This window comes from Salvelinus namaycush, chromosome 27 (genome assembly GCF_016432855.1).
Source record: "Salvelinus namaycush isolate Seneca chromosome 27, SaNama_1.0, whole genome shotgun sequence".
In the NCBI taxonomy this organism is placed as follows: domain Eukaryota; kingdom Metazoa; phylum Chordata; class Actinopteri; order Salmoniformes; family Salmonidae; genus Salvelinus; species Salvelinus namaycush.
This window is the reverse complement of record NC_052333.1, coordinates 23,263,805-23,274,363: the sequence shown is the minus strand read 5'-3', so window position 1 is coordinate 23,274,363 and position 10,559 is coordinate 23,263,805. Positions and strand designations below refer to the sequence as shown.

Sequence of the window (10,559 nt, the reverse complement as noted above, 5' to 3'; positions counted from 1 at the left end):
GACACCAGGCATGAGTAATTCAGGTAGAACAGAAAACCAGGAGGCTCCGGGCCTCGTAGGGTAAGAGTCGAGTATCCCTGCTATAAAGTATAGGGTGCCATTTCAGACACAGTTTAACTGGGGAAGATCTCAATTGGATACTCCTCGCGTCCTCTCATCTCCTCAAAACCAATTAGATGAGAAAGCCAGAGGTCCCTCCCCTCTGACCTCCAATGGGTTGAGAAGGAGACTAGTAGAGGATGTGAAGGATTATGCAATTGATCTTCCCATAGTCTCCTGCAAAGGTATAAACTGCCTCCTACGTGCAGCCAGCTGCAGCTGTACACAGCCCATCTGTAAATAACCCAACCAACTACCTACCTCATCCCCATATTTGTTTTTCTGCTCTTTTGCACACCAGTATTTCTACTTGCACATCCTCATCTGCACATATCACTCCAGTGTAAATTGCTAAATCGTAATTACCTCGCCACTATTGACCTATTTATTGCCTTACCTCCTTACTTCATTTGCGCACACTGTATACAGATTTTTCTATTGTGTTATTGACTACGATTGTTTATCCCATGTGTAACTCTGTTTTTGTTGCACTGCTTTGCTTTCTTGGCCAGGTCGCAGTTGTAAATGAGAACTTGTTCTCAACTGGCCTACCTGGTTAAATAAAGGTGAAATAAAAAATAAAAAAAATAATTCACTAGGCAAGTCAGTTAAGAACAAATTCTTATTTACAATGACTGCCTACCCCGGCCAAACTTGGACGACGCTGGGCCAATTGTGCGCCACCCTATGGTACTCCCAATCACGGCCGGGTGAGATGCAGTGCCTTAGACCGCTGCGCCACTCGGGTTTGATGCTGATCATGTGAAGCACATGCTCAAATGAAGGCTAGTCAGCTTCATCCTCACTGTTTTCAGTTTCCTTTTCGTGTTATGAAGATCCCTTGACCCACAACCTTATACACTTTTATAGTAATGCATGTCAACCATCATGTAAACTCCTATAAGTTGACCAGGCTATGCGTATGTTGTTCTGCAACACAAAACAAATGTCTGCTTCTGAAATGGCACCGTATATACCTCCTATATGGTGCAATATTTTTGACCAGGGCAAGTAGTGCCCTATATAGGGAATAGGGTGCCATTTCAGATGCAGTCAAGGAAATTATGACGGCAGGCTCTAGCTTAAGATCAAGACATAGGCCCAGATGACCTATTGACCCTGGTAGTAAATGCAACCCAGACACCAAATCCTCTGACAGGAAGATGAGCAAAACTTTGTGAATGCATTCTGCTACAGTACTTAGTTTGTCACTTCTGAAACAATGTACATCAGGGGTGTCCAACTCATTCCGCGGAGGGCATAGTGTCTGCGCGTTTTAGTTTTTTCCTTTCAATTAAGACCTAGACAACCAGGTGATGGGAGTTCCTCACCTGGTCATCAATCAAGTACAAGGGAGAAGCGAAAACCCGCAGACACTCGGCCCACCGTGGAATGAGTTTGACACAATGTACACTGTCATCTCGCTACAATGACTGGCCCCTTGTTCACATATGACACATATTGAGTAATTTCACACTCAAGGCCATTGTGCTGAGTATTGCTCTTGAAAATACATTTCCATCATGAGGAATACAATAACACGTAAAGAATGCAGAGTTTTTATTTGAGGAGATAATAGTAGCCTGGAACAATTTTGGGCTAGGTCAGCAATATTAGTGTTGGCCTCCAGGGGGCGATCACAGTTGGCCAGAAGTTATTTATATTCAACTGAAGGTGGCGATTTGAAGAGACATTGTGGCGATGCAATTGTTGACAATATAACACTGACTATAGGAGTGAAAGTTGAGGAAAGTTCAACTTTACGAAATGTATCAGCAACATGTTAACCAATTGGGTTGAATTGTTTAATTATGTTTGATTTGTGCAAATAAAAGGCCTATGCGCAAAAATAGTTGATACGGTTGTTTTAAGGGCCTTCAAGAGATGGTTGCCTAGTGACTGGCGAGTGACTATGGCGTTAGTGCACCAATCAAGACATTTACAAGCATATATGATGAACCAATTAACAATTTGTAAATCTGTGTTTATGTCTCATTACCTAAGATAGTTTATAACAATAATGTTATCCCAGATTTGTACCTTTCAAATACCATTGCAATTTTATTTTAGCCATTTATAACACACATTACTTCATTCTAATAAAGATAGCTACGTACTCACGTTCTTACAAAAACATTTTCTTCAAATAATGGACTGGAAGAGTCGTCTACCATTGGCTGATGAACAGTGGCATGATATGACGTCACCATACTCTCTTTGGCCCTCCCCTTTGCCTCAATTTCCGGACAGCCTATTGGTTGTTTTGAATTGTACCATGTGACTAGCTAGCTTTTTCCAGAGCCTTCATTTTGTCTGTAGCCACTCCCACATCTCTTTAGTGCTCTTATATAAATGTTTATTAGCCCAATTAACTAATCAAATAAGCGTGAAATTGAATTAAATCTCTACGAAACTTCCAACTATGTTTGGAACGTTCATCAATTTAGTCCACAGCTAACTTCAATCTCATTGGTCATCTTCCGTATATGCTAATTAGGGCCCAAACGTCATGTCCTGAACACAGCGCCATTTTTTTTTTATACTTCAGGAGGAGGGTGAAACAGCATAATACATCAATTATTTCACTTTAATGTAAATCATTTTTTCCTGAATTAACTTTGGCGGCTGCATGTTGTCTGGAGAGGTAAGTGGCAGAGCATTGTCCAGGTGGATTGATTGCACACTTCCGTGACACCGAGACTGAAGCGCTTGCGGATTGGTGAAACTATCCAGATAGGGGGAAAAAAGACGCGACAGCCATCCTTTTATAACCGGAGACGCCAAAGCGAAGGTAATTTTATGTCATGTGAGCATCCTCAACAGTTCATCACAAATCTACACCTATTGTAGCCATTGTCAACAGTTGCGCAGATCCGCTGTCACAAATCAGCCAACCAGGCATGTGCGTATGCAGTTCAACCAATGATTTATCATTGCGTTCAACACAACTAGCTAGCATTTTAGCTAATGTGTTTTTATTCCCGCCAATGCGTACAATTCGATGGGTTTAGTTATATTTTTGTTCTCTGGTCCCCCGGCCGCTTTTGATTACTGTTAATGGCACAGACGTCCCATTCGAATGGTAGTTGCCCTTTCAACTTCCATGGTAGTTTCTGTGCCTACCTAAATGGTGACCACGGGTAACTGCGAATCAGGATTTAATTCCGGAGAGGGAGTCTGGAGAACGTCTACCACATCCAGGGAAAGCACCAGGAACGCAAATGATCAACTCCGGAGTCAGGGAGGGTAGTAACTAACGTTAGCCAGCTAGTGATGAAAATAGCAATACTGGACCTTTTGGAGTTCCTGTAATTGGAATGAGTACACATAAAATACTTGAATGAGGATCCATTACTGATTTTTAGAACTGATGTTTAGAGTCATTTTTTTAGTGGTCAGAAATGTACATGTATGTTTTAAAAGTAACATTTGACTGCCAGTTTTGTATCCGTGTGACAATGTCCAAATTGGTTCACGCCAAAAAATGAAAGCAAAATAAGTGAAATAAAAAATAATTTAGTATGAGGCAGGTAACTTTTTATCGCGGTTTAGTGAAATTACTACGAATCTTACCCAAAATGTAATAGCGGGAATTTGTGTTTTTCAATTGAAATGCCAGATTATGATTACCGATTTTAAAGACTGAAGTTCTTGTCTATTTGGGAATCATTCGACCTTTTTATATTAACATGCATTGTAATGTCACACCAGATGACACATTCAAGGCACCAATACATACATGAAATTGGATATTAAATTGGATATAAACTAAACATTTAAGGTGGCCAGTTGTTTAGACATATTTTTTTCACTTTTGTTTTGGACATATGGCAACTACCCAATTTTTCATTTTATCTTGCAGTGGGTTGTGTGTTTTGATTTGGAGAGTAGCTATATTAGCTAAAGGATGATGCTGGGTGAGTGTAACGTTATCTAGCTTCATGAATGCATTTACAATTCTTAAAATTATGTCACTAGGTTATATGGGCCATAAACACATGAATCCATAGGCTACATTCATGGGTGTATTTTCATTTAGGCCTATCCATGTTAACAATTTGAAATGGACCCAGGTTGTTATACTAACCATGTCCCCAGGCTTATTTTTATGGTACTTTTATGCACAGTTTATGATAAACTAGTAGGCTAACAGATCTGGGATAACTGAGTTAATAATTGTAAAGTGTACTGTGGGTTATATTACCTGGCCTAACAAGATGCCTCTCTCTTTTAGGAAGCTGAGGAACAATGTATCAAGTCCCTGTTGGAAACTTGGAAAACATCAGAAAAACAAGGAGAAAAGTTAAACATATTTTGAGTGACTTTGGACTGGAGAATTGTAAAGTCCTTCTGGAAGTAGGTATTTGTTATGCAATTTTTATGTTTAAAACTATCAGATCAGTGGCCTCCCGGGTGGCGCAGTGGTCTAGGGCACTGCATCGCAGTGCTAACTGCGCCACCAGAGTCTCTGGGTTCGCGCCCAGGCTCTGTCGCAGCCGGCCGCGACCGGGAGGTCCGTGGGGCGACGCACAATTGGCATAGCGTCGTCCGGGTTAGGGAGGGTTTGGCCGGTAGGGATATCCTTGTCTCATCGCGCTCCAGCGACTCCTGTGGCGGGCCGGGCGCAGTGCGTGCTAACCAAGGGGGCCAGGTACACGGTGTTTCCTCCGACACATTGGTGCGGCTGGCTTCCGGGTTGGAGGCGCGCTGTGTTAAGAAGCAGTGCGGCTTGGTTGGGTTGTGCTTCGGAGGATGCATGGCTTTCGACCTTCGTCTCTCCCGAGCCCGTACGGGAGTTGTAGCGATGAGACAAGATAGTAATTACTAGCGATTGGATACCACGAAAATTGGGGAGAAAATGGGATAAAATTTAAAAAAAAATAAAATAAAAAAAAAAACTATCAGATCAGTGTAGCAACTATTGTTTGGCTGCTAGATGAATGCCTAATTATTGCCATTTTCCCCATTGTTTAGAGTCATGATTGTACTTTTCCCATAACTTTTAAAGACTCTGTGTCCCATATGGCACCTTGTTCCCTATGGGCTATATAGTAGTGTACTATAAAGGGGATAAGATGCCATTTGGGATGCACGACAGTGGATGATCAGAGATCATTGATCAGTGTTGTTTTCTTCCTGTGTCTGTCACCATCTTCCAGGGGCTGCAGAAGGAGTCCCATATGGCACCTTGTTCCCTATGGGCTATATAGTAGTGTACTATAAAGGGGATAAGATGCCATTTGGGATGCACGACAGTGGATGATCAGAGATCATTGATCAGTGTTGTTTTCTTCCTGTGTCTGTCACCATCTTCCAGGGGCTGCAGAAGGAGAAGGAGAAAAACTCTGATTCTGATGAGGCGTTCCAGGAGACCGAGTGGGTGGACCTCAGTGAGCCCTTTCCAGGCAAGAGAAAGAAAAAGGTACAATAGCACCTGGAAAGATTAGCTAGCTGATGGGGATGTCAACAAACCAAGCAAGTGTTTAAATTGAAACAGAATAGTTTATAGTTCAACTGATTGATTAAATGTGCCAATATTTCTGTGGTCTGTCAAAATGGATGTGTGTGTGTGTGTGTTTAAAAAAAAAAAAAATTGTTGATTCAGTTCTTACTGAATCAACTGAAATGGATGCCTATTCCCCAAATTCCCACCCTATCCCCATAGGGCTCTGACAAAAGTGGTGCACTATGTAGGGCACACCCTTTCAGACAAAAATGAATGAACATTCATTCCTTAGAGTGAAGTAAACAATCTTCTTTTGCTAATCACTTGTTGTCTGTGCATTTACTTCCCCAGTGGCCATACCGCACGCGGCTGTTGTGCTGCACCCTCTGTAAGTACTCTACACGGAACTGGTACTCCTACAAGAGTCATCTGCAGCGGAACCATGAGTATGAGAGAAAACTGTGTGTCCTGGCTCCCTGCCAGATCTGCCCCTTTGTCGCCCACCCCCGAGTCCTCAAGAAGCACCTCCTCCTCTTCCATGGCTCTCCGAACGTGGACCAAGATACAGAGTCTCTGCATTCAACTACCAAGAAAGGGGACCGGTTTAAGTGTCGTAAGTGCCGATATGTGGACTCAAACCTGTTCTCAATGAAGAAGCACGTCCTGCTTAACCACCTGGAGAAGCTGTGGCACCACTTCTCAGGACGGATACCAGACACTAAGTTCCCCCATACAGCCTCCAGGCAATTCTGTAAGGTGTGTAAGCTGGTCATTGAAAGCACGGAGCACATGCTGCACCACATCCTGTCCTCTCCCACTCACCAGTGGGCCTGCGCTCAGATAAGGACCTGGATCTTAGAGAACACTCAGTACGTCAAGCCTTCAAATTACCAAACACTGGCCCCTAAAAACCAGTTGCCACAGGTATCCAGTCCTGAGCAGCTGGCCGGGGCCAAACAGAGCTTCCTCCCCCCACAGGCTTCAACCCTGGTTCACCTGGCCAGTGCTGAGGCTAAAGGCCTCCTCCAGCCTGGTGCTACTGTCAACCTGCAGAGTGCTATGCCACAGGGGGCCATCTCAGCCCCCATGCCCATCGGCCAGACCATGGTCAGACTGCCCTCTGGCACCTCACTACCTGGTGCTCCTCACAACCAGGTGCCTTTCACCATAGGGGTCCAAGGTCAGCAGCAGCCCCAGCAGGTCTTCCTGCCCCCGAGGGTGCAGATCAGCATTCCAGGGATGTCCCAGTCCCTCATGATGACTCAGCGCCTCCCCCTGAACCATGGGACCCCCCAGGGTACCATGCTCCAGAGCACCCCTCAGGGCACCATGTTGACCTCCCAGTCCCTCCTCAGCCACCTCATCCCCACGGGCAACAAGGTCAACGGCATGCCCACCTACACTTTCGCCACGCCAGTGGGCATGCCCGGCCAGACGAGCAACGTCCAGCTGATGAGCAAGGCTCCTCAACCCATCAAACCAGCAGGTAACCCTGCTCTCAACGCCAAAGCCAAGAAGTGGATCACCTGTCCCATCTGTAATGAACTGCTCCCCTCCAATGTCTATGAGGCTCACCAACAGGCTGCCCACAAGGCCCAGCCCAGAACAGCCAAGCAGCAGGGCCTGGCTGCCCGCGCTCCCTTCCTCAGGAAGATGCCTGACAAGACAGTCAAGTGTTTGAAGTGTAAGATCCTCCTGTCTGAGAAGGGCCTCTTTGAACACCTGCTGCACGGGCTCAACTGTCTCTACTGTCCTGGGATGTTCTACTCCATCCAACAACTGGTTGAACACACAAACACACAACACAACCCCACACAGAAGGCCAACTGTGACTTCATGAGGCGGGAATATAGACTGTACACAGACGACAGCGGTAACCTTCTGTTCCCCTACTTTGACATTAACACCACGGCCCCCAAAGAGATCCTAGGAGACGCAGAACTGAAACTAGCTCTGGTCACAAACTCCCTGGACCTGATCTTCCTCAAGATGCAGCCTGGTGGTAAACAGGAAGTGTGTCGGAACCCCAGTAAAACGACTCGGACCGACTGCCCCTTCTGTGAAGAGAAGTGTGTCACAGTGGAGAACTACCAGGGCCATCTGAGTGGGAAGCACTGCATTGCGCCCACCGTCCATGCCATCCTCAAGACTGCAGCATTCAAATGCATCTACTGCAACGGCGTTTACACAGGCAAGACCACGCAGAAAGCTATAATCATCCATCTACAGCGGTGCCGCCGTGCACCCAAGACCCCTAAAGATGCAGACAGTCTCCAGTCCACCCCCACCAACGGACGCCAGCAGCAGGTCATGGCCTTTAACCAGATGATCCGTGTGCCAGGTCTGTACTCTGCCCAGCTCCCTCCCGTCCCCATGGCAGCGCAGGCCTCCGTCCCCATCCCCCAGCCCTCCGAGTCTCCTGCTGAGCTGCAGAGCAAGCTGAGGCTGGAGGCGGCCTTCAGGGAGGCCATGGAGGCCAACAAGAAAGAGAGGAATGCGCGGGCAGCCTTCCGTAAACAACGAGAGAAGGAGAAACGAGAGCAGGCACCCCTGACAGACCCCTCTATTCAGCTAGCACTGGACCCCAGTGGGATGGAGAAACGCCCCTCTGAGGAGCGGAAAGACTTCCTCACCAGATACTTTCACACCAAGCCGTATCCCACAAAGAAGGAGTCTGAGGAGCTCTCCAAGAGGCTGTGGCTGACCCGGACTGAGGTGTCCACCCTGTTTGGGATGAAGCGCACCAAGTGCATGAAGGCGATCCAGAGGAACAACAGCCCTACCATCTTCATGGGCTTCAACATGACTGAGCTGAAGAAACTTAAGCACGACCTCCTCATCCCAGACGTGGAACCTGCAGAACCTGAGAAGATGGCTGAAATGGAACCAGAACAGGCAGGTTCTCCAGAAGGGGAACCAGCAGAACCAGAAATGTCTCTTCCAGAAGAAGATCCTTTAGAACCACATCAGAAGGATGTTCCAGAGATGGATCCTTTAGAACCAGAGCCGATGGCTATCTGAGTTGTCACTTCAGAGTTCATGTACAGTGTATATAGATCCCTTTACCTGGCTGACTGCAGCTGATTGCAGTGCCCTGAAATGTATACTTTTATATTGATGTTGATCTGCCTGCTAGTGTTGTCAAGATTAAATGTCAACTTAATTTTAGGTGTTTACTTATTATTCTCCTTTTCGTAGAACTGTAATTCAAATGTTGACATTCTCACAGGCTACATGTTAGAACAAACCTCTGTATAAGTGTAAAAAATATAAAGCCAGGATTTTATTAGTTCAACGAAGGGTATTGATTCTGAGTGACACTCTGTTTTCAGGGGTTTGTTACGAGAGCTGTGTTACATACAACCAACACATGGTTAAATCCACCATTTCTTTCTAGGGGGCATCTTTTAGAGATGTTTTTCAGCACATTGACCATGATTCAGTTTGAAGGATATTTTACTTGCTGCTTGTTTTGAAATACGGTCTTAACTGTTAAAGCTATAAAGTATACCTGTATTATGGAATACTCATACTATACAAACTGGGATAATTGATTACTGACTTTTTAAGCAACTAAACTATTAACTCTCCTGTTCAAAACATAATGAACAGTATGTGTAAATGTTTATCAGAATTTCTTTTTTTCTGTTAGTGATGTCATTTTGTATGATAGTTACTGGTCATCGTTCTCAATAGAAACTCAAATCTATTACGTGGTTATGAGTCCATTGACCAGATGAGACTGAGTATAATCATAACTGTAAGATTCTGTCTAGCTTTTTTCTTTTCAGAATGTGTATCAACGGCTATGCTATTCTTCCCATTATTGAAACTACGTAATAGATCGTTATGAGTTCGCTCAGATACTGAATTTTTCCATAGCCTCCATCACTTTCAACTTTGCTTTCCTCACCCTTGTTAATTTGATGTTTTGTCCACTCATTTTGTTGAATGTTATTATTTTTGTAAAACAGAATACCTCACCTGGTGTTTTTACCATTATTTTCACATGTTAATTAATCTATGGCAAGGATGTCAAACTCATTCCATGGAGGGCCTAGACTAGAGTCTGCTGGTTTTTTTATTCTCAATTAGGACCTAGACAACCAGGTGAGGGGAGTTCCTTACTAATTAGGGACCTTAATTCATCAATCGAGTACAAGGGGGAGTGAAAACCTGCATACACTCGGCCCTCCTTGGAAGAAGTTTGACGAGTTTGTTTATTTTTTTGTCTTTGTTTCTACTTCTTCCTGTCTCATTTGCAATTTATTGTTAGGTGTATGTACTGTATACCTGTTGGGTTTTCTATGGTTTCAGTCCTTGAGAAGCAAAACATATATTTAGTCTTGAAGGTTTGAGCCTGCTGATGCATTGTGGAAGAATTGTGCAAAATAAAAACTTTTTCCAATAAATAGATATTTTACTCCTGCAACTTATTTCTCTTGAATGGCTGTCCATCTGAGAAAGTTGGTCTCTATCCAAAGTGGGATATTGTAAAATCAAATAATGGCTAGCTTTTATTTCTATCTGTAGAAACAGAATTAGGATCTCTTATCTGTGTAGCCATTAATTGTCTGACAAGTACCAAGGATAATTTAACCAAGATACACCACAGCCCGTCGTTTCAAATGGAAACATACGAGTCATAGTGGGCAGAACAAGCAGGGAGATGGACAGAGCCAAGCACGAACTAGTGAGATCCTATTTGCGCGTTCTAGCATATATTAAAAAATTTTCGTTCAGAGTAGCTGAAGTGCGCGTGTGCAATATATCAATTCGCCTTTGCGCTCCTAAATGACGCAACAACTTTGGCAAAGAGTAAAGTCTACAAAACGTAGATTGCAGTTTCGGGAACAGAAAACTGTATTGAGATCAAATGTTGATTTGATGAGAAAATTAGCAGAATCTCGGCCAAAATCCGTGTCGTTCCATCCTCTCCCACTGCCGGACACCATATTTGGTAGAGAGTGGAAACGCATAGCGGATGCTTCACATTTATACATCCGGTGAAATA

The 10,559-nt window shown here is 44.3% G+C and overlaps 1 protein-coding gene across 4 annotated transcripts; it reads left to right on the top strand.

The window, feature by feature from the left end:
• The first annotated feature begins 2,491 nt into the window (after positions 1–2,491).
• LOC120022207 (activity-dependent neuroprotector homeobox protein 2-like) lies at positions 2,492–9,961 on the top strand. 4 transcript variants are annotated; one of them, XM_038966082.1, is made up of 5 exons: positions 2,492–2,890; positions 3,962–4,016; positions 4,334–4,455; positions 5,417–5,521; positions 5,897–9,961. In XM_038966082.1, exons 3-5 carry the CDS (start codon positions 4,348–4,350, stop codon positions 8,564–8,566), a joined length of 2,883 nt encoding a protein of 960 aa, XP_038822010.1. In that variant the 5' UTR covers positions 2,492–2,890; positions 3,962–4,016; positions 4,334–4,347; the 3' UTR covers positions 8,567–9,961. The 4 variants fall into 4 exon arrangements, with proteins under 4 accessions (XP_038822010.1, XP_038822012.1, XP_038822009.1 ...); XM_038966084.1 differs by lacking the exon at positions 3,962–4,016 and having other exon boundaries at positions 2,492–2,743; XM_038966081.1 differs by lacking the exon at positions 3,962–4,016.
• The last annotated feature ends 598 nt before the right edge of the window (positions 9,962–10,559 follow it).

What these genes read in the sequence shown, in the direction of transcription:
- LOC120022207 (XM_038966084.1), top strand. Translation starts at nt 4,348, where the DNA reads ATGTATCAAGTCCCTGTTGGAAACTTGGAAAACATCAGAAAAACAAGG. An exon ending in ATTGTAAAGTCCTTCTGGAA is followed by an intron (nt 4,456 to 5,416) that starts GTAGGTATTTGT and finishes ACCATCTTCCAG; the next exon opens with GGGCTGCAGAAGGAGAAGGA. An exon ending in CAGGCAAGAGAAAGAAAAAG is followed by an intron (nt 5,522 to 5,896) that starts GTACAATAGCAC and finishes TTACTTCCCCAG; the next exon opens with TGGCCATACCGCACGCGGCT.